The sequence below is a fragment of the Protopterus annectens genome, chromosome 11.part0 (assembly GCF_019279795.1).
Source record: "Protopterus annectens isolate FY-2018-M chromosome 11.part0, PAN1.0, whole genome shotgun sequence".
NCBI classification, from domain to species: Eukaryota; Metazoa; Chordata; order Ceratodontiformes; family Protopteridae; genus Protopterus; species Protopterus annectens.
The window spans coordinates 164,148,358-164,170,735 of NC_056745.1; the positions used below are offsets into that span (position 1 = coordinate 164,148,358).

At 43.2% G+C, this 22,378-nt stretch overlaps 1 protein-coding gene across 2 annotated transcripts in view; it reads right to left on the reverse strand.

The window, feature by feature from the left end:
• Positions 1 to 22,378, reverse strand: part of TIGAR (TP53 induced glycolysis regulatory phosphatase) — a 558,949-nt gene that overhangs the window by 332,631 nt on the left and 203,940 nt on the right. For both annotated transcript variants that reach the window (XM_044087567.1, XM_044087568.1), the window contains one exon: positions 13,787 to 13,908. In XM_044087567.1, coding sequence (XP_043943502.1) covers positions 13,787 to 13,908 — 122 coding nt within the window. The remainder of the gene's footprint in view (positions 1 to 13,786; positions 13,909 to 22,378) is intronic.

A 22,378-nucleotide genomic window follows, 5' to 3' on the forward strand; every position in this document is an offset into this window, starting at 1 on the left:
TTGGGTGCTATTATCACTAATGAAGTTAAGATTTGGTATCAACAGCCCAGCTGTGTGTCACAGAGGGATGAAGTCTTGACTATGATTCAGGCAACGTAAGCTTGAGTAGCAGCTCATGTGGTAGAATCTACCAGGTTTGGTAGATGAAACAACTAAGAGTGGGGAATAGCTTACCCATTCTTTTTTTTTTTTTTTTTTTTTGGGGGGGGGGTGGCTGCAGCCAACCTGTTTCTGTCATGCAAGTGAATGTTTGCTTGGCCTCAACATATCAAGGGCCGACGAATGTGAGTTTGTTGCTTCCACTGTGGTAAGAGTAATCCTCAGTAGCAGGCAAGTAGGAGCACTGGTCTACTTTTATGTTTTTAATTTAAATTATGATGTGCCTTTTTAAAAAAATATGTTCTGTGCATGTTTATTTTTAACATATTTATGTTACTGCAAAGTTCTACAAATGTTCTGCAGAGATGAGTCTTGTTTTTCAAGGATGTTTGCCCTTTCATATTTGTTATGTGACCATGTATGCAGTATGTTATGGGGAAGGTTAAAACAAACATTGTGACGTACAGGTGTGCCGTGCCCTCTCATAGAAATATTTTTTTGCTAAAGTTTTCAATGTTTGTGGCTTTCTTTGTTTTGGATTCAGTGCTTGTAGTTTTTCTAGTAGTGGATTTTGCCAAATGATATGAATGCATTTATTAGATCTATAAAAATATTACCCGTTGCCTTTGACTTACCAAACTGAATTCAACAGTAGAAGTGTACCTCTTTATATTGGATAGGGAGGATATGATTATATCTCTGTTGGGATGCTTTGATGTTATCAAGGCCTGTGGACATAGTAACATTTCTATTACTGAAATAAAAACCCTAGCCTTAACATGTGCTAGCGCTGGCAGAATCAATTACCTGGTGTATTCTTCTTTGTGGTTATTTCAGACTTCTATAGCATGTCAGCTTGGGAGAAGCTTTATGCTAAGGCAGCTAAGCATTCCTCTCAATTTTCAGCATTACATTAGTAGTCAAAGTTGCATTTCTTATGGATTGCTCTTTCCCCATCATAACAAAATGCCCAAGTACACCTGCTACGAAACCCAACAATTAGAATGCAAAGTGGCTAGCAGTGCGATTTAAAAGTTAAAGCAGTGAGATCTGAATGAGTTGATACTGAAGAGTTTAATTCTTTTACCCATTTTTAGCATGCTCTTAAATGAATGTTGCTTTTATCAGGACTATTTTGCTGACCAAGCTAGCAAACTGACTCAAAACAATCCATTTCAGTGACATCCCAGAGACTAAAGAAGCTAGGTCACAGCTTCAGGCTTACATTGTGGGCTTCTAGGGGCATTTTCAAGAACATATGTATTTTAATATATCAATAAAGGCTTGCAGTCCTTTGTTATGAAGTCATGACACTAAATGCATGCAATGCAAATACACCAAATGCTTCTGTGCCAATCACAGCCATTTTTCTGTTTGATTTTCAGCAGTATCTAAACTAGAAAAAAAGTGCATTGATTGGGAATACAGCCCTAATTTATACTGTTGACTTTAAATTTGTATAACCACACAGATGGCTACAACAAGCAATTGTTAAAGTCAATGCACCTTCTTTCATCTTCAGACCAGCCTCACCAGACAGCAGTGCAAAAGCAACATTGCCAGTGCCAGATGTAGTCATGTCTTGAAAAATTTCAAGGACAGATTCCAAAGCTAGAAATGTGCCTTTCCAAAGGGGTGCTCAGTTTGAATATACCACCAATGAACCTTCTTTCATCTTCAGACCAGCCTCAGCAGACAGCAGTGCAAAAGCAACAAATCTTGCCAGTGCCAGATGGAGTCATGTCTTGAATAATTTCAGGGACAGATTCCAAAGCTAGAAATGTGTCTTTCCAAAGGGGTGCTCAGTTTGAGAATACCAGTGATGAACCTTCTTTAATCTTTAGACCAGCCTCACCATTCAGCGGTGCAAAAGCAACAAATCTTGCTAGTGCCAGATGTAGTCATGTCTTGAATAATTTCAGGGACAGATTCCAAAGCTAGAAATGTGGCAACATACCTACTGCAATGGAATTGGAAACAGAAGACTACATGAGCACTTTGGACAACATATGGACATTAAAGACATGATGGAAAACATGGACATATTTAAGAAACCAGCAAAATCAGAGGTATGATCTCATACAAACTGAAGGGGTCATACCTGTTAGTTTATTAAGATGTTAAACTAAGATGTTAGAGTTAACTGTTATTTTATGAATTAGAATGAGAATTTGAATTTTAGGGCAAATATTAGGCATTTATTACATTTATTCATTGTTCAAGTTCACCTACAATACAGCCAGGGGGTCGACTTTGGTTGCCAGCGACAGCGAAACAGCTAAATATATGATATATTTTACATGCGGCCCCAAGACAATTTCTGTTGACTCAATGCGGCTCCTACAAGCGAAAAGGCTGGACACCCTTCTGTTGACTCAATGCGGCTCCTGCAAGCGAAAAGGCTGGACACCCCTGCTTTAATGTCTACCGTTACTGACAGACTGTAAGGAACTATGATTTACGAGGGCAGGGGCAAAAATAAGAAAATACATCAGGGCCATTTTGTCAACTCAGGAGAGATACGAGATATGTTGGTGTTTGTGCGTGTGTACATGCATATGTGCGACAGAGAGAGAGTGTGTGCACCAACGTGAGGCACGGGCTATCAATGTCGACTACCGCAAGGAAATACTGACGAATTTATACTAGTTAAGCAATTCAGTAACATGCAAATTAGCCAATAATGAGGTCTAATACGTTTCTGAATATCAATCTCCCATGTCACAGAAACAGTGCCTTTTGGCCACAGGTCTTACCACCAGTGGTGGGATCACAGACTACTTGTTATTGGCCCAAAAACTAACCTGTTGAAAAAAGGAAGCCAAAAAAAGAAGTTATGTCCTTACCATAACATTCCATGTAGAGTGTTCATCTCGCCTTTGTTCTTACACAAGGGTTCGGAGCCGATCCTCGGCTCCGAGTCGGCCAAATTGCAAAGCTCTGAATCTCAGAAAAGCTCGAGACCAGCCCATATCCCACAATCCTCCCTGCCATTACTCAGATCTAGTTTGCAAACAAACCAGACCAAAGGATCCAACACCTCACGTGCTAGAAGTATACACTCTCTTCAGCCATTCAGAGACACTCTCTCACCATAGCAATAACTAATGGACTAAACATATATCCCATGATACACGGGAGCATATACCCTGGAAGGGGTCAAGACACTTCGATCAGACTCTAATCCTACCAGTTCTTCCAAACACGTGGGGGGGGGGGGGGATGTAAGAACAAAGGCAAGATGAACACTCTACATGGAACGTTATGGTAAGGACATAACTTCTTTATGTAAGAGTGTTCAATCTCGCCGTTTGTTCTTACACATGGGTAGTGTCCTTAGCTCCGTCACACTGAGTGACTCATGGAAGAACGTTGTAGGATCTTCATGTGTAACCTTCCCATAGGGACTGCAATTAGTGCGGCTGCCATCAGTCCCAACACTTTTAACACCAGTTTGGCTGGGGATTTCTTGCTGACCAGAAGAAGAACCTGCTGTTTGAGGGTTGAGGCTCTTATTGGAGGGAGCTTCAGTAGTGTCGAACATGTATTTAGGTCTGCTCCGATGAAGGAAATACATTGTGAGGGCAATAAGCAAGACTTTTCAAAGTTTAGGGAAATCCCTAAGTGGGAACAAAGGCTGATTGTATAGTCTCTGGCTTGCAATAGACGACGCTCGGTGGTGGCGGTGAGGAGCCAGTCGTCCAGATAGGGAAACACCTGGAATCCTTGTCGTCTCAAGTAAGACGCAACTACTGCCATGCATTTGGTGAAAACCCTGGGGGCTGAGGTGAGTCCAAAGGGCAGAGCTCGAAACTGAAAGTGACTGGCTCCCAGCAAGAAGTGCAGGTGATCTCTGGATGGTCTGGCCATTTTGATGTGGTAGTACGCGTCTTTGAGATCTATAGAGCACATCCAATCATCCTTCTGTAAGAATGGAAGGATCGATTGAAGCGTGACCATCCGGAACTTTTCCTTCTTCACGAAGTTGTTGAGATGGCGGAGATCTAAGATCGGTCTCCAGTCCCCTGTCTTTTTTGGAACTAAAAAGAACCTTGAGTAAGTTCTGAATTCTCTTTGGTCCGCCGGGACTGGTTGGATGACTCTGTTTTTGAGCAGCTTTGAAATTTCTACAGCTGCTAGATTTCGCAGACGGGGTGGCACGTCTGGAAACTTTCTTTGTAGAGGTGGCGTTGATGTGAAGGGGATTTTGTATCCTCTGGTTATAATGCTTTTTACCCAAGAATCCGAAGTAATGTTTAGCCAGGCCAGTGGGTATAAAGCTAAACGACCCCCGACTGCCTCCAGAGCAGGACAGCCAGGCCTCCCTTCAGGAGTGCTGGAAAGGCTTCCCAGGGACGGAATTCCTGTCACCTTGGTTATGCGGACCCCCTCTGCCGCTGGGGCGGCGTCTTCCATTTCTACCCCCTCCTCTGCCTCTGGAGGGAGTATCACTCTGTGTGGTCTGGAAAGATCCCCGATTCTTACGGAACCACATTTTTCCGCCTCGTTGCCCTTTGGGGTACGGTCTAGTAGGAGCGGAAAAACGGACCCTGACAACAGACAGGGTCTTTCCCTCTTGCTCGCACCGAGTGAGAGTCTCCTTAACCTTGGGCCCGAAAAGTGTGGCACCATCAAAAGGGGCATTGGCAAAGGAAGACTTGAAGGCTTCCGCAAAGGAGCACAGCCACATCCATGATCGTCTTCGAAGAGCAATCGCTGAAGCTGCAGCTCTACTCGATCCCTCGGCTGCATACGAGATGAGCCTCATGGATGAGTTTACTATGGAGGTGAGAGTGTTAAGTTGTGCTGTTACTTTTTCTGAAACAGCAGCATCTGTGTTACCCTGGAGGGTATCTGTCAGCTCCTTGATGAGATCCCTCTGCAAACGTGTGAAGTGAGTCAAATAGTTTAGCGAACGCATGGAAAAAGTCGCTGAACTAAAAACGCGCTTCCCATATCTGTCCATAGTCCTAGAATCCTTATTAGGAGGATGAACAGATGAGGAAGACTCAGACATCTCCTTTTTCGTGGCTGCTGCCACCACCATAGCGTCGACAGAAACTCCCTTGGTGAAATAAGATTTATCTTGGGGGGCAGTGATGAACTTGTTTGGTTTCCTAGGGACTGGTTCGACTGTGTCAGGTGCCTCCCACGCCCTTCGAGCAATCAAATCCATTAATTCATCGAAGGGTGGAGTCAGCCAGGAGGTAGAAGGTTGAGCCCCAAAAGCCTTCAGCAGCAACGACTCGTCCTCAGTGGGGGCTAGGGATTGCCAATCACCCCTCTGTTTCAAGATCTCCAGGATGTCTGCAAATGACACATCCTCCGGGGGTGATTTGGGGGACCCCTCTGCCTCATCCAAGTCGGTGTCAGAAGTTAGAGATTCCAGTGGGGAATCTATGTGCCTCCTCTTGCACAACCGTTTCCTCGGGACCTCATCAGAGGGGGCTTCTGGTGAGGCCTCCAAGGAACAGGGGGAACCCTCTGGGGGTGGCTGAGGCAATTGGGCTCTACGCTTGGGATGGATCGTGGGAGGAGAAACAGAAAGCGGCCCTTTTGGGGAAGGAGAAGATTCCCCTGATGATGTGGTTGTATGTGCAGACAATACTTTCCTCATAAGGTCAAAGGCCCCCGAACCCCTGGCCGAGGGCTCCCCCGGTTCCGAAGAACACGGGAGCGTCCCAGACCCAGGTGCTGTGGGCTCTGACCCCGAGAACGGAGCCAAGCCAGTCTGTGCCGAGGCCCCGAGAGGGAGAGTCGGTACCGACAGGTCAGTACGACTCGGTCCCGGAACAGAGGAGAGACAGTTGGCTCCGTGACTCCCCTATCGGTTCCGAAGGAGTCGAAGTCAATGGTGTCGATCGTGCAATGGACGGTTTTCGGCACCGAGGGCTCCACTATCATCAGGTCATCCTCTCCCGGCTCCGAGATCTGGATGGGTCTCGAAGGAGGACCCGTTGGAGATATGGGGAGGCCTTCTAGTTTTGACACCAACTGGGAGGAAACTGCAATTAACTTGGAAAGGGCCGTGTTTTCCATGAGTTTCTGCACGACACGATCCACATCTGTCTCAGATAAAGGTCTGGAAGAACGGGTCGAAGGAGCCGAAGATGGCACTGACACTGGTTCCAAGATCTGGGGCACAGGAAAAGATAAATGTTCGACGCTCGGCCCAGAGATCTGTGGAACCGGCGAACGAACCTTAGAAGATGAACTCGGAGCCGATGACATGGGCTCCGACATCTTCGACCCCTTCGAGGATTTAGAAGCCTGATCCGACTTGTCCAAAGCCCCTTGAAAGGCAGGCTTCAGTAACCCTCTGTTTATGAGCTTCCTGTGCCTATCTGTCATGACCCTCCCGCTAAAAGAATGGCAAATAGAGCAATCCTCTTGAAGATGGAGAGGGCCAAGACAGTAGACGCAGGAAGCATGATTGTCAGTAATGGACATTTTCTGCCCACACTGACATCTTTTAAAGCCAGATTTAGCTTTTTCTGACATACTAATAAAACAACAATAGCTAATGAATATAGAAAAACTGCTAATCCTATATGTATATAGATATGGAGAAAGGGCTATATAAAAGAAGACACTCACAAAACCACACCCAAAGAAAAAGGGTTAGGCCACAAAAGGGTGCCTGAAGAAAAATCAGTATCTTATCTGTAAATAGTAAGCAAATCTCAATTTTCTATCTGGTCCGAGCTCTCCTCGATCCGATCTGTTGCAGCGGCAAACTAGATCTGGGAATAGCAGGGAGGATTGTGGGATATGGGCTGGTCTCGAGCTTCTCTGAGATTCAGAGCTTTGCAATTTGGCCGACTCGGAGCCGAGGATCGGCTCCGAACCCGTGTGTAAGAACAAACGGCGAGATTGAACACTCTTACATTAATAGTTAAGAGTGTGCTTATTTAAAATCTGGAATATATCTGAGCAGTTGTGATGGCAAACTTGACTGCTGTCAGAAACTGCAAATGCGGAGTGCAACAAAACAAAATCCTCAAACTTAAGGCAAGTTTTCTTGCAACAAACTGTATCCCTGCCTAATACTTAAAATACTAGATGCCTTTCCATCATCCATAGAGCTATACTATTAATATGGGCCCTAACTTACAAATGTTAAGTTTGGGTTAGAACCCTATATTAGCCACAACACTGAAATTTAACATGTGTAGAAGGACTCCTCAGTATTAATATACCCCACTCTTAGTGCTGCCCAAAAAGTCCAGTTTTGTATCTACCATAAATGTAGATGTTCGAGTGTATACACTGCTACAGTCATTACACTTGGGTTATCCTGCCGTCAGGCGGTTCCCCAGTCGGCCTGAGCTCCAAAGTCTTGGTCCGGCGTCGGTTGCCGTCGCCTCCTCCCTGACATTAGTGCGACAGGGGGTATATAATATTGGTTGTTTTAAATAAATTCGAGAGAGATTTATCCTACTTGCAGTTTGGAATCTATTTTTATTTTTACTTAGTTGTTTGCGACTATACTGGTATATAAGATGAGCCGACGCCATTTTCTTCAGTTTTTCTTGTCCCAGATGTCAGGTGCCCCCAAAAGGTAGGCAATACAAATTGCTAATAAAAAATACATAAGAAAAGCAAACAACTTTCAGTTACCAGCAAATACTCCACATAGGTATTAAAGGGTAGAAGACATAGGTACGTACATAGGTACGTACCAGCAAGTAAGAGGGGAAGGAGGGAGGGTAACCTGGACTGCAACAGTGCATACACTCGAACATCTACATTTATGGTAGGTACAAAACTGTACTATGTTCATCATGTTACACTGCTGCAGTCATTACACTTTGGTAGAATCCCAAAGCTGAGGAAGGGTGGCTGGTTCAATAAGGCATTAGGTGTGGCGATAAGGCCCTGCAGCACAGCAGTGGCGAAGCCAGCTCTGGATTTAGAGTATATGGTAATGCTTGGTGTAGGTATGCACAGAACTCCATGTTGCTGCTTCTAAAATGTCCTTGGTAGGCACTCCTCTGAGGTAGGCAGTTGAAGTGGCTGTTGCCCTCGTGGAGTGAGATCTAATGCTGCTAGGTATAGGTTTCCCATTGTGTGTGTAGCAGAAACGTATGCAATGTCCTATCCATTTTGAAATAATCTGTTTTGAAATGGCTTTTCCTTGTGCTCCTGCAGCATATGCTACCAGTAATTGCTCAGATTTTCTGAAAGCTTTGGTTTTGTCCAAGTAGAAGCATAACTGCCTGTGAATGTCCAAAGAATGCAGTAGTCTCTCCCCTTTATTCTGTGGTTTTGGATAAAAAGTTGGCAAGTGAATAGTTTTGGTTTAGAGCCACACTTGAAACCACCTTTGGCATAAATGTTGGGTTAGTTCTTAAGGACACCCTGTCCTGGTGGAAAATGAGGAAAGGTCCCACTGCCATTAGTGCCTGTAATTCTGAAACTCTTCGAGCTGATGTTATTGCCAGGAGCAGAGCAGTCTTCCAAGAAATATATTTTAATTCTGCTGTGTTAGCTAGCTTAAAGGGAGGTAAAGTTATTTTTTCCAAAACAAAGTTGAGGTCCCAAGTTGGGATGGAGTAGGTGCTCTACGGGGCAGTCTTATGTTTTTAGCCCCTCTGAGGTACTGTTTTAGCAACGGATTAGAGAAAATTGGAGGATCCATGTTGTAATGAGCAGAGATGGCAGAGGCGTGGATCTTGATGGATGAAAAAGAGACCTTTGTCCAGCATCTCAGTTAAATATTTTAGAATCTGAGGAATGTTTGGGACAAGAGGGTCAAGGCTGTGAGCCTGGTTCCAGGCACAGAATCTTTTCCATTTATCTGAATAGGCTTTCCTGGTACTAGGCCTTCTGGCCTCCAGAATGACATCCATAACAGCTTTGGAGAGAGGCATTGCTTGCTTGACTAAGGAATTTTCCATGCAGCTAGGTATAAGGTCTGTAGCTGACTGTGAAGTATCTGATTGTTGCACTGAGTCAGCAGATGTGGAATTTGAGGCAATATCCAGGGTGGTGCTTGTGCTAAATTCTTTAAGATTGGGTACCAGTGCTGGCATGGCCAGTCTGGAGCAATCAAGATCATCTTTGGCTCTTCTTGTCTGGCTTTTATGAGAACCTTTGGAAGGAGAGGTAGTGGAGGGAAAGCGTATACTTGTAGGTTTTACCAGCTGAATGAGAGGGCATCCACTTTCCATGCTTGTGGATGGTAACTCCTTGTGCAGAATTTCTGTAGCTGGCAGTTCATTGGGGATGCAAACAGATCTATGTCAGGGCTCCACCATTTTTGTGTTATAATTCTGAATATTTGTGGATTCAATTCCCATTCGTGGGGATCCATGATATTTCTGCTTAAGTAGTCTGCCAGTGTGTTTTTCTCTCCTGGCAGGAATTGTGCTTGAAGATGAACTTGATAGTTTAGAGCTGTGTTCCACAAGGTCATGGCTTGTCTGCAGATGGGGTAGGAGTGAGTGCCCCCTTGCTTGTTTATGTACCACATAACTGTGGTGTTGTCTGTTTTTAGTAATAGTTGTCCTGGATGCAGCATGTCCTTGAAAGCTATAAGGGCATTTTGTACAGCTAACATCTCTTTTTGATTGATGTGAAGATGCCTTTGTTCTGCGGGCCACTTGCCCTGAATACATTTTCCTGCCATGTGTGCTCCCCAGGCATAATCCGATGCATCTGTTGTCAATGTTTGCCTGGCTGTGGGTTGAGTAAAAGGCTGTCTCTTGTTGAGGTGACAAGCTTGAGCCCACCATCGAAACTCCTGTTGAAGGCAAGGAATTAGTGGTATAACTGTTTCCAAACGTTGACAGTGTTGAGACCATACACTCTTTAGGTACCACTGTAGTTTCCTCATATGCAGTCTGGCATATGGAATTAGTAGTATACAGGATGCCATGTAACCCAAGGCCTGCAGAATTTTTCTTGCAGGGAGTTGGGTTTTTGCATCAATTGAAAGTACTGAGTCAGTTGTCCTTGCTTGTCTGGCGTGAGATAAGCCATCTGGGCCGTTGTGTTCAAGCTGGCACCCAGGAATATTACCTCTTGTGAGGGCACTAGTTTTGATTTCTTTTCATTTACTGTGTATCCCAGGCAACTTAATAACTGTTTTACAAATGCCAGATGCTCTAGAAGATTGTCCTTGCTCTCTGCTTGAATCAGGCAGTCGTCCAGGTAAGGATAAATCTGAATTCCTTTCTGTCTGCAAAATGCAATTACTGGTGCCAGGCACTTTGTAAAGACCCTGGGCGCAGTAGATAAGCCAAAGGGCAGTGCAGAGAATTGATAGTGCATTGAACCTGCTATGAATCTGAGGTATCTTCTGCAGCTTTGTCTGATAGGGACATGCAGGTATGCCTCCTTGAGGTCCAAAGTCATGATCCAAGCTTTCTTGCCCAGCATGGGAAGAAGCTGCTGTAGTGTTAACATTTTGAATTTTGGAACATCCAGGTATGTGTTTAGAGAAGAAAGATCCAGAATGGGCCTCCAGGCTTTGTCCTTTCTAGGAACCAGAAAGAGTCTTGAATAAAATCCTTGTCCTTGCTCTGGTGGTGGTACCTCTTGAATAGCTCTCATTTCCATGAGTGCTGTAATTTGTTTTTGAGCCTCTGCCCATTGATTTGGTGGCAGATTTGGCATTCCTTTTAACCTTAACAGAGTGTGAAAGTGGAACCTGCAACCTTGAGATACAATGTTGAGAATCCATTTGTCTTTGGTGATCCAATGCCAATTGTGAGAGAAAAGTGCTAGTTTTCCTCCCAATGGGGCTGCCAAGAGAGAGTTGTCTGGCAGCTGTAATGGGAAGTCATTGAGGCTGCTTTTTATATGGTTGGGGCCTGTCTTCCCCTTCTTTCTGGCCTGGTGCACCCCATTGTCGAGGCCTGTAAGGACCTTGCAGTTGACCTCTACCTCTCGGACGTCTGTATCTGCCTCTTTGAGGTCTGTCTGTAGCCGGAAAGGACCAATTCTTTGTTGGCCAATTTCTGCTAAATCTTGGTGGCTGAACCTGTAAGAAATCCTTTACCGTTTGCATAGATTTTGCCTTATCCCCCATTTTCTTTAATACCTCTTCAGCCTTAACTCCAAATAACACTTCCTGCTGTAAAGGTGCATCCAATAATTTTGCTTTAACATGATCTGGTAAGGTAAGTTCTTTTAACCAAGCATGCCTTCTAATGACAGAGCCTGTAACTGCTGCTCTACAGGAGGCCTCTAAAGAATCAAAACCACATTGCAAAGTATGCTTTCTCACTTGTTCAGCTGCATGCAATAAATCCTGCATTTCTTTAAAATTAGGAGGATCTGAATCTGGAAGTATTTTTGTTTTAACGGAGGCATCAACAATTGCTGATATTTTAGCATGTGAAACTGGCAAATTACGGCTCAAATTGCTAAGGTTGCAAATGTATATACTTTCTTTCCCCATCTGTCTAATGCTCTGGAATCTCTGTCACAGGGAACTGGGTTTTTTGCTGATGAGGCCTTAATCCCTTTGGGTCCCTGAGAAATAGTTTGTTTCAGGGTCAGCAACAGGGCTTTTATACAGAAATTTGAGAGAGTCAGGGACTCTGTAATATTGATCGGGTTTAACAGGGGCTGGAGGTAAGGAGTCAGGGTTTAAGCTGGATTCAGTGTAGACATCATCCACAATATCTAACACTGGTGGAATAGCAAGGGGTCTCTGTTGAGAGAATAAAATGAAGTCTCTGAGCCTTTTCTTGGATTCTGAGTAATCCTGGCCTTCCCAATGGAATGCTCCCTCATGGTATGTAATGTCTCCCCAAAGGAGTAGTCCTCAGGCGGAGAGGCTGATGGAATTGATTCCTCAGCATCAGAATCCTCATAAGGGGTAAGGAATATCCTAGGTCTGAGGTTGAATCTGAAGAAATGGACACCTGGTCAGAAGATTCATAGTCTGCATCCTGTCTGGGCCTTTAATCAGGAGGGGGAAGGGACCCCCTGATCAGGGTGATTAGGTCTTCGGCCATTTTGAGCATTTGTTTCTTAGGCATGGAAGCCTGTGCTGGAGAATGCTGAATCTGTTTATTTGTTTTTAAGGGGGCCTTAGACTTAGTAGAAGGTTTAATAGTTAACTGGGTAGGTCTGAAGACACGCTCTGAGGCTGTGGATTGCTCAGCTACTTCGGTACCCTCGGATGGGTTAATTTCGGTAGGCTGAAAACATGCAGCGTCCGAAGGCCCAGCCAGCTCCACGTGGGAGTCGGATGCACTCTGTGGCTCTGTGGAACCGGTCGTCAGGGGCTGTGTAGGCACCTCACTGAAAACCGGCTACCGGCCTAGAAGAGGCCTCGTCGTCAGTTATGGGCCTCGGATGCCTGTCCTTGTCTTTGCTCTTTTTATGTAATCCTGTGATCGGCAGTTCCGAAGGCATGGTGTAATTGAATTTTCTGCCAAAATAATGTCGGGCAAAATCAAACAGACGTTTAATAGTGCACTTGTTAAACCTAGCACAAAACCGACAACCAGTGAGGTCGTGGTCTGGGCCTAGGCATGGAATACAATAGGAGTGGAAATCCTTATGAGGTATTTGCTTTCCACATGAAATACAGTTATTAACTTTTACTGACATCAGTCTGAGGCAAGAAAAGTTTCAACGGGTACTTAGCTTTGTAGAAGACTTCGGTTCTGGATTTGGAATGAAAATCTCAGGAGTCAGCTGACCGGCACTTGTAAACTGCTTCTGCTTCGGGCACCGCGCGGCAAGAAAGACTGAAGAAAATGGCGTTGGCTGCATCTTATACCCCTGTCGCACTGACATCAGGGAGGAGGCGACAGCAACCGACGCCAGACCATGACTTTGGAACTCAGGCCGACTGGGGAACCGCCTGACGGCAGGATAACCCAAGTGTAATGACTGCAGCAGTGTAACACGATGAACATCAAGCTTTTTTTATTTTTTAATACTGCTTCATTCTCATTATTATTTTAATGCAATACTGCTGTAACTTGTCAAGGTTGAAAACAAGTCCCTTTGACCGTGTGCACCATTCCACCAAAAAAAAATACATCTAAAGAATGGATAAACATTTCCAGAACCACCGCAATATCACAGCATTCTTCTGCTAAAGTCAAAAGGTTGATGGAGTTTTGGTACTTGCGTATTATCGCAACCAGGTTACAAACCATCATCATTCTTCATGTTATGGAGAACTTTATGCTGTGCAAGTGACAAACGAGACAGCAGCACACAAGCACTTTCCCCACAAAGTTAACATCTTTAGTATCTTAAATGTCCAGTTTAAGTCAGCTGCAAGAGCTTAACAGCACATTTCTGAATAATCTGTACAAGTAAAATTCACACCAGTGACACAACTGCTGCAGAATACATAGGCTACAAGGGAACATCCATATGAAAAATAAAACGGTGCTTGTGTATTATTGCAAAATCAATCAAACCAAGAACAAATAAATGAACAAAATATCCATAACATGAAGAATGAGAAAAGGTTTGGAACCTGGTTGCGATAATACATAAATACTGGAGTTTTTGGACTACACTGGCCATGATAAATGTTGACAAGGATACTCCAGCAGAGATAAGAAGAATGAAATCAAAGTAATTGTGGCATATTTACAAACTACACTTGCAATGTTGAATCGTGTACTGTACCAGCATTATGAAATGTTAGGGAGGGTAAAGGCAGAGGAATTACCTACTGAATTTCTCAGTCCATAAAAAAACATACCTGTTTAGCTCGCTGGAGGTCACTGGAAAACACGTGAGTGAACTTCACATGCTGCAGAAACTGCCCAGCTGCCTCTGCCTGCTTAAAGCCCATTTCAGACAGGGGTTCATCCACACCTTGTCCTACAGAAAAGTACAAAAGAAACTGTCATCTAAAACCATCCTGGGAATCATCAAGAACACATTAAATGACTTGAGTACTCAAGGGCTAACAACTGCACATCTATTTTTATGTAGTAATACAACCAATATCATCTCATGCACTAAACAATGTGTGCAAAATAAATAAAATAAAGACAAACTCTGCAAAACAATAAGGAAAAATTCCCCCGGGCTGGCTTCACACATGCTTTAGAAAAATACTACATGGAAGTAAAAACAACCACGTGGTGTCATCAGAAACCAAGGAAGTGAAATTGCCCAACACAGCTAGAGACTTTTTTGTAAAGCTTATCCACAGTTATTAGGATTAATAACACAAGCTGTATAGAACAGCCTCTTAATTTATGTAAGTGAACAATGACATGTGAATTACTTTGATTTCATTCTTATTATCTCTGCTGGAGTATCCTTGTCAACATTTATCATGGCCAGATCATGTCTCAGGTAAATGACAATCGTGATAACATGGGTGTATGGCGAAGAACTGACGAGAGGTATTGGTAATAATTCTAATAGGAAAAAAGTACTGAAATAAAACCATTAAAAAAAGTCCTCCCTGCAGCCACTAACTCAGCAATCACACAACACTAGGGTAAGGAGAAACATCCTTAACCCTACTAATCCACAGTCATGCTGTTATTAGACAGATTTTGACAAAACATGAGTCTATTTTCATTCTGAAAAACCTATGCCTGACTAACAGTACATACTCCTGACCTGATAGCATAACACTTTCTTTCAGATCTAAGGACAGCCAGGTCTCCAGTCAAACACAAAAACTGTTTATTTGGCAACTATCACTGCTATAGTAAGTGAGCTAGTGAAATGATACTATACACCTCTGATGTCATGTTTCACTGCAACGGTAACTGGTGAAAGCACACTATAGAGCCATGATGTCATGTGGCATAGTAATTTAAGTCTTTTCAAAGTGCACAAATGTGATGGCTTAGTTGTTAGAAATGGATGGACTAGTGTCACATTTTTTCCACAAAGAATTTCATCATACGTAATTTCCTACTACACAGATGAAATAAAGAAAAAATATTTTTAGGTTTCTCTATGAATGTGTACAAAACATAATTATGGCTGAAAAAATAATTGTGTGCAATCCAAGGACGACAGCAGCCCCACCAATGAGTTGGCCTGTACAAATATCTCTTTTTAAATTTTAAATCAGAACAGTGAAAAATGCCATTCATAGTTATGCTTGCAAGATTAAATATGTGTCAGCAATGGAAAAAGCCGCATTCTCTACAAATATTCCATATTTCCTGTCATAAAAAAAGTAAAAACTACACAAGTCAACAATGGGTCACATAACAAACAATTGTTGCAGCTAACCCTACAGATGTACACTTCTTCACCCTCCCCAGACTCACTTCTCCGTCTCACACACATTCCAAACACTTCCAGCTCCTTTGAAGGCCTACACACTACCATGAGAGAGAATTCATAAGGTAACCCTTTTGAATTCAGACAGCCCTACCATTGTGGTTTTGAGCGAAGACGTGCATCACAGTGGTGGGCTGTTCCAGCGGTGTCAAATGCTAATGAGACAGTCCAGAGAAGAGGCATCTGATAATTAACCATGTGCTCCCCCCTCAAACTGCTTCCAGGAAGACATCTACATGCCAAGAGATTCATAGAATCGCTCAGCCATCTATATCAGTGCCACCACTCCTTGCACTGCTTGGTAGTGAACACAGCCAAAAAAGGGTGTGTTTATCCATCACTGGGGAGATCAGCTGCAAGGTAGTGGTAACTGGTATGTGTGTGAGTGTACGAGAGAGGCTTTATTTGTGTAGTTGCCAAGAAAGGTAGCAGTAGAGAAGTTAGTAATGGGGTAATTAAGGTAGGCAGAGCTGGATCATAGCCAAATGAAGGACTAGGCAGGGTAAAGGATCAGCCCCGCCCCATGTTCCTACTCCTCCCGCTTCCCTGCCCAGCAGTCATGCCAGTGTCCCATTACTTGCCTCTCTCTCTCTCCCTCCCTCCCCAGTTACCATAAAAACTGTTCAAACCTTCTTTACTTCTACAACGATTGCAAATATTTGGGTTTAATTTAAAACGTTTATTTCAAATTTTATAGCACAAACACTGAAAAAAAAAACAGACGTACCATGAGCAACAATAAACATATCTGCCCTTGAAACTCATCATCATCTTTCGGCTGTTCCCGTTAGGGGTCACCACAGCGGATCATCTGTTTCCATTTCTTCCCATCCTCTGCATCTTGCTCTGTCACACCAACCACCTGCATGTCCTCTCTCACCACATCCATAAACCTTACCTTAAGCCTTCCTCTTTTCCTGTTACCTGGTAGCTTCATCCTTAGCATCTTTTTCCCAATATACTCAGCATCCCTCCTCATCACATGTCCAAACCAACGTAATCTTGCCTCTCTGGCTTTGTCTCCAAACCTTCCAATCTGGGCTGACCCTCTAATATACTTATTCCTAATCCTGTCCACCCTAGTCACACCCAGTGCAAATCTTAACATCTTTAACTCTGCCACATCCAGCTCTAACTCCTGCCTTTTTGTCAATGCCACTGTCTCCAACCCATATAACATAGCTGGTCTCACTACCTTCTTGTAGACCTTCCCTTTCACTCTTACTGGTACTCGTCTGTCACAAATCACTCCTAGCACTCTTCTCCACCCACTCCATCCTGCCTGTACTCTCTTCTTCACCTCTCTTCCACACTCACCATTACTCTGAACTATTGATCCCTACCCTGAAGTGGTGGCTCTGTCCTCCATTGAGGAAGAAAAGGTGGCAAATGCTTTTTTAGAGATTTTCAGCAGGATAGGTTTCCCAAAAAAAATACTGACTGACAGAAGTGCCAGTTTCACATCAGACCTGGTGGCTTGTCTGTGGAAGCACTGCTGGATGAAGCACCTAAAGACCACTCCCACCATCCCAAGACTAATGGTCTGGTGGAGAAGTTAAACTCTTCACAAAAGACCATGCTACGGGCATTTGCAGACCAGCTGAAGAGGGAGTGTGAAAAATATCTGCCCCATCTGTTGTTTGCTTACAGATAGGTGCCCCAGGAATCCGCAGGTTTTTCACCCTTTGAGTTGCTGTATGGACATAGAGGAGGGGACCTCTAAGATTTGATTCACAATGAGTGGGAGGTGGAGTGTGAATCCCACAAGGACTCTGTTGGGGCATATGTCCTAAACCTCAGGACAAGGCTCAGGGAACTCATGGGCTTGACTGAGGAGAACCTGGAAGAAGCCCAACATCAGAAAAAGGTCTGGTATGACAGGAATGCTAGAGAGTATGCTGTGGGGCAACAGGTTATGGTTCTCATTCTTGTCAGACACAACAAGCTGCAGGCAGCTTGGGAGGGACCCTTCAAAGTGGTAAGGAAAGTCAGTGATAACTACATGGTAGAACTGCTAGTCAGATGGCAGGGGCACAAACTGTACCATGTTAACATGACGAAACATTACTGTGATAGAGAGGCCCTTGTGCTGAGTATTTGCAGTGGATGGCAGGAGGACTCTGAGGAGGATCTAGTGACTGATCTCAGTGAGGCTTGGGTAACCATGTCCCAGCAGCTATCCCCTACCCAGGTCCAAGAAATCCAAGCAGTGTTACATGGGTTTGGGGGCATGTTCACTGGGAAACCAGGGTGTACCCACCTGGTGCAGCACCATGTGGATACAGGACCCCAAAGGCCTATCAAGCAGGCCCCTTATAAGGTGCCCAAGAGAGTCAAACAAACTCTGAGGGAGGCGATACAGGAAATGTTGGAAATGGGGGTAATCCAGGAGTCCCTGGACCTCCACAGTGGTGCTGGTAACAAAGAAGGATGGCAGCACCAGGTTCTGTGTGCACTACAGGAAATTAAATAGCCACACAGAGTGAGATGCATACCCCATGCCTAGGGAAGATGAAACCCTAGAGCAGCTGGGTGGGGCTAAGTATTTTACCACTACTGATCTTACCAAGGGCTACTGGCAGGTGCCATTGACTCCCAATGCTGGAGAGAGGCCAGTCTTAGTGACTCCCTTTCATTTCTTTTATTTTTATTTTACATTTATTGACCAGGAATGTCCAACTGAGCTAATAGTAGCCCTTTTTCAGCGGAGGCCCGGGGAGAAAAGCTCCACAAAAAGACATTAGATTGAAAATAATATTAAAAAGCATTACATTGAGAATATAAAAGCAAGAAGAAAAAAAATTACAGTACAAGTCAATATATATGACAATAAATCAAAGAAATAAAATGTAGCCTTTGAAGTTGTAAGAAAAATAATTTTCTGGCTTGTATAAGTTCACAAAGACATCCTTTGGGATGAAAAATGCCCCAGTGACTTTCCAGAGGCTATTTTGCCCTTGCTTACCTGGATGATATTGCCATCTACAGCCATTTCTGGCAAGAGTACCTTCAGCATGTCAGGGAGGTGCTGGGCAGTCTACAGAGGGCAGGGTTGACCATTAAGCCCAGTAACTGTCAGGTGGGTATGGCAGAGGTCTCCTACCTGGTACACAGAGTGGGGAGTGGTAAGATCAGGACAGAACCTGCCAAAGTGGAAGCAGTTCAAGCATGGCCTGCCTCTGTTACCAAAAAGCAGGTGAGAGCATTCTTAAGGACAGCAGGGTACTACAGAAAATGTGTCCCCAACTATAGTACCATAGCTGCTACTCTTAAAGACCTGAAAAGGAAAAACAGGCCAGATAAGGTAGTGTGGACGCCAACATGTGAGCAGTCATTCCACAAGCTTAAAGGAGATTTGGGAAGACCCCCTGTGTTAGCCAGTCCAGATTACAGTGAAGAATTTGTTGTGCAGGTGGGATCCTTCAAACCATGGGGTGGGGGCTGTACTCAGCTAGGCTTCCTCAGAAGGAGAAGCGCACCCAGTGGTATATCCCAGCTGTAGGCTCCAATCCAGGGAGGAATGCTATGCAGCTGTAAAAAAGAAATGTCTAGCATAGTGTGGGCAATGCAGAAACTTCAACCTTATCTGTATGGAAGGAAACTCACTGTAGTTACAGACCACAATCTCTTAACATGGCTACATCAAGCCAGCAAAATGCCAAACTACTAAGGTGGAGCTTAGGGTTGCAGGCATATGATATGACAGTGCAGCAACATAGTGGCATTAGCAATGTCAACACAGATGGGCTCTAAATACAGGAAAAGGGGTAAAATGTATTTCCAGATAGGCTTATCCCCAAGAGCAACATTTCTCAAGGGTCACTTGAAAAACTAGCTTGAGTCTTTGAAAGGGGGGGTGTAACAAAGGGAGACACTGCCAGCACAGCTATCTGGAATTTTGTAAATAGTTATAAGTCATTTGTGAATATCAACATGATTTATATAAGATGCTTATGTTACAATTGTATTAGAACTGTATGTCATGTATATATCAAACTGGTTCTTACAGACATGTGTGCTGAAAAGATATTGTATAAAGTATTTGCATTTGAAATGCATCTACAGTGTGCCCTGCTGGAAATGAACAGAAATGTACATGCACTATTGTAACTGTTTAAAAGTATATATTTAACTGTGGAAACTAGGATACAGAAGGTTAACCTCAGTCTTGTAAATTTTAGAAAAACAACTGAAATTAAATTACTTTATGGCTAGGCCATAAAAGATGGTATCTTTCAGTTTTCAGTGCAGCAAGAAACAATGTCTGTACTAGGAAACTTTCTGTATTGTCTTTAGGGTGAATTAATTACTAGTTTTGAAAGCATGAAGGAATGCAATTATTTTATGACTTCCAGCATCTGCCAGAAATCTGAGGAGAAGCCCTTGTCTGTATATTTTTTCAAGTATATCCTAAATACTACCAGCTGCTATCAATGGTTGTTTTGGCCTGTGGACTAGAAGTCAGATTACACAAAATGGTGTCATCCTGCAAGCTGTCCCAGCAGTGATATTTTAAATATTAATTTGAGAAGTCTCTAAGTGAGACAGAGCATTCTGTATGCTATCTTGGACCTGACAACTAGAAGATCCATTCACCATATCTGCCTTGAGCTAATGAAATAAGTTTCTAGAGTATAGTAATTCTCTTAGATACAGTCAGGAATATAGTAAAACTTAGTTTAGATATTTTTCTTTATTTATTTGAGACAGTCCTGCAATGTTGTTTTAAATATTTCCTGTGGTTCAAACTCTGATGTCACTGTGAATATATATTCAGTATTGTCTTGTTCTTTTATTATTTATTATGAAACATATTTAAAATTTCATTGTGGCTGATCTTTGTAGAGCTACTTAAGTTTTGAGAGTACTTACATATTTATTTGGTGACACTGTGGGCCACTCCTAATAGCTTTGCCCTTGGTCAAGCTACCATTTGTTGAAATTCACAACCACAAACTGTAAAATCCACAATAAAAAGCAGCAGGACCCAGAAACAGCAACTGATCCAACTTAATTCACTAAAACAACCACGATTAGCGCTTTCGTCTGTAATAAACAAACTTCATCAGATCCATCTGATTTCTGGTAGCAAAACATAGTGCTAGCCAAACACTACCTAGACTGTGTAAATCTGACTATATTTTGGCCCAGCTTGTTAGACAGATATTACACAAAAAGTTGATCACTTTTTCTAATTTATTTTTTTTATCCAAACAAGCCAGACAATGTAACAAATGCTCCCATCTATTAGCATACTGCTGAAAAAGGAAAATTAATAGCTATGTTGTCTGTGGCTACTTTGAATAAGAAAAACAGATTTGTCCACAAGGATATCATGTCATTTTTTTTAAAGTCAGATTAAGAAGAGTTGGAACTCAAAGCCTACAATTCATATTCCCTTCTTGTGCAGGTGATGATGATCAAGAACAAGGTTTTCCTGGTTAAAATTTATATTTCTTCTCTACAAGATGGTACAATGTGAAGTTCTGTTATAAAACTAAATTCTAAGACCCTAGGGAGATACACACCCTTAGAGAATCCAATAAGGAGTGATTTATTTCATTGGTGAGCACTGGAAACAGACACTAATTTTGGATGATAGTCTACTGCTTCACTGTGTTGAAAAATGTAATTAAAACTTTCTAAAAAAAAATGGCCACTAAATGCACTGTCACAGAAGAGAAAGCATCGTTTTATTCAAGAAATCTGACACAGCATGACTAAAGGTCTGAAAGGATCCAACCCTTGGGAAGTCATCTAAAAGGAAACCCTTGATCATTTATTCTTATATGTCGATGTGGTGGATGGCCTCCGGGCAAAAGTAAAGATATGAACCTCCCTTAGTGGCTGTGAAAGGTCCCTGGCCATAAGTAGCACTGCAGAAACTATGTGGATTAACAAAAGGGAGGAAGATCCAGGTAAGACTTGGCATACATATATTGGATAATTACAAAAAGTTTTAGATAGAATTTTTTTTTTTTAATTTAAAGATTAGGCCAAAGCAGAAGGAATCAAAGGTGACACGACCGAAATGGGACTATCAGGATGACTTTGGCCTGGTTCTGCATTGCTTTCTTAAAGAACTTTGGAATAAAAGACAAATAAGGAAAATCATACAGAGGTAAAATCATACAGAGGTTCTGGCAGCTACTCCTGAGCTACAGTTGCTACTGCATCTCTGTACCTATGGAGGGATTCAAGAAACTGCTGCACTAGGTGCCAGTCATGGAGGCAGACAGGTCAGAGCATGGCTGGTCTTGATGGCTGTCGGCACTGAGAAACTGAGACAACTCGTATGGTATCAGCAAGTACTGGTCTAGCCTGTCCACTAGAGAGTTGGCTTGACCAGGAATATGGGTAGCTATGGGAAAGTGAGGACGCAAGACTGCCCAATGCCAAAGCTTCATGGATTCCTTACACGAGAGGACTGCAGCAGTGTGTTCTCCCTTTCATGTTGGTATGCCACACCACTGCCATTCTGCGTAAGTTCATGACAGTCGCATCTTGTAGGAGAGAATCCTGAAAAGCCAGCAATATCAGGGCCACCACATTTCCACGATGTTTATGTGCAACTCAGCCTCATTCAGTGAGCAATGACCTGACTGCTGTAAAGAATATCCCTCCCCTCTAAGGCACATGTATTTGTGGGAGAGCCAGATCTAGCACAAGGCTCCACAGGAACCTGCCTAGGGCCCATGCCAACTTGGGGGCCCCCAATTCAGCTGTTCTCTGAAATGCCTAGAATTCCAGTCAGCAGTTCCCTTCCCACTATCATGATTAAAGCTGTGTTCTAAAGTATTCACACAAATCTGTGTAAAGTTTTCGGCCAGCGTGTATTTGTTTTACATTTCCTCATGTGATGAAGCCTTAGCAAATAAATAAATACTATACTAGAAAAGTGAAGAACCTAATTAGCTGTAACAGCAAGCTAGTGTGGCTCTGCCTACAACTGTAACCAAACCTTAATGCTGTAGCAAATGCAAGGGGTAGAGCACTCAAAAGATTGATCAGATGAGTTGTACAAATTTAGTGGCTT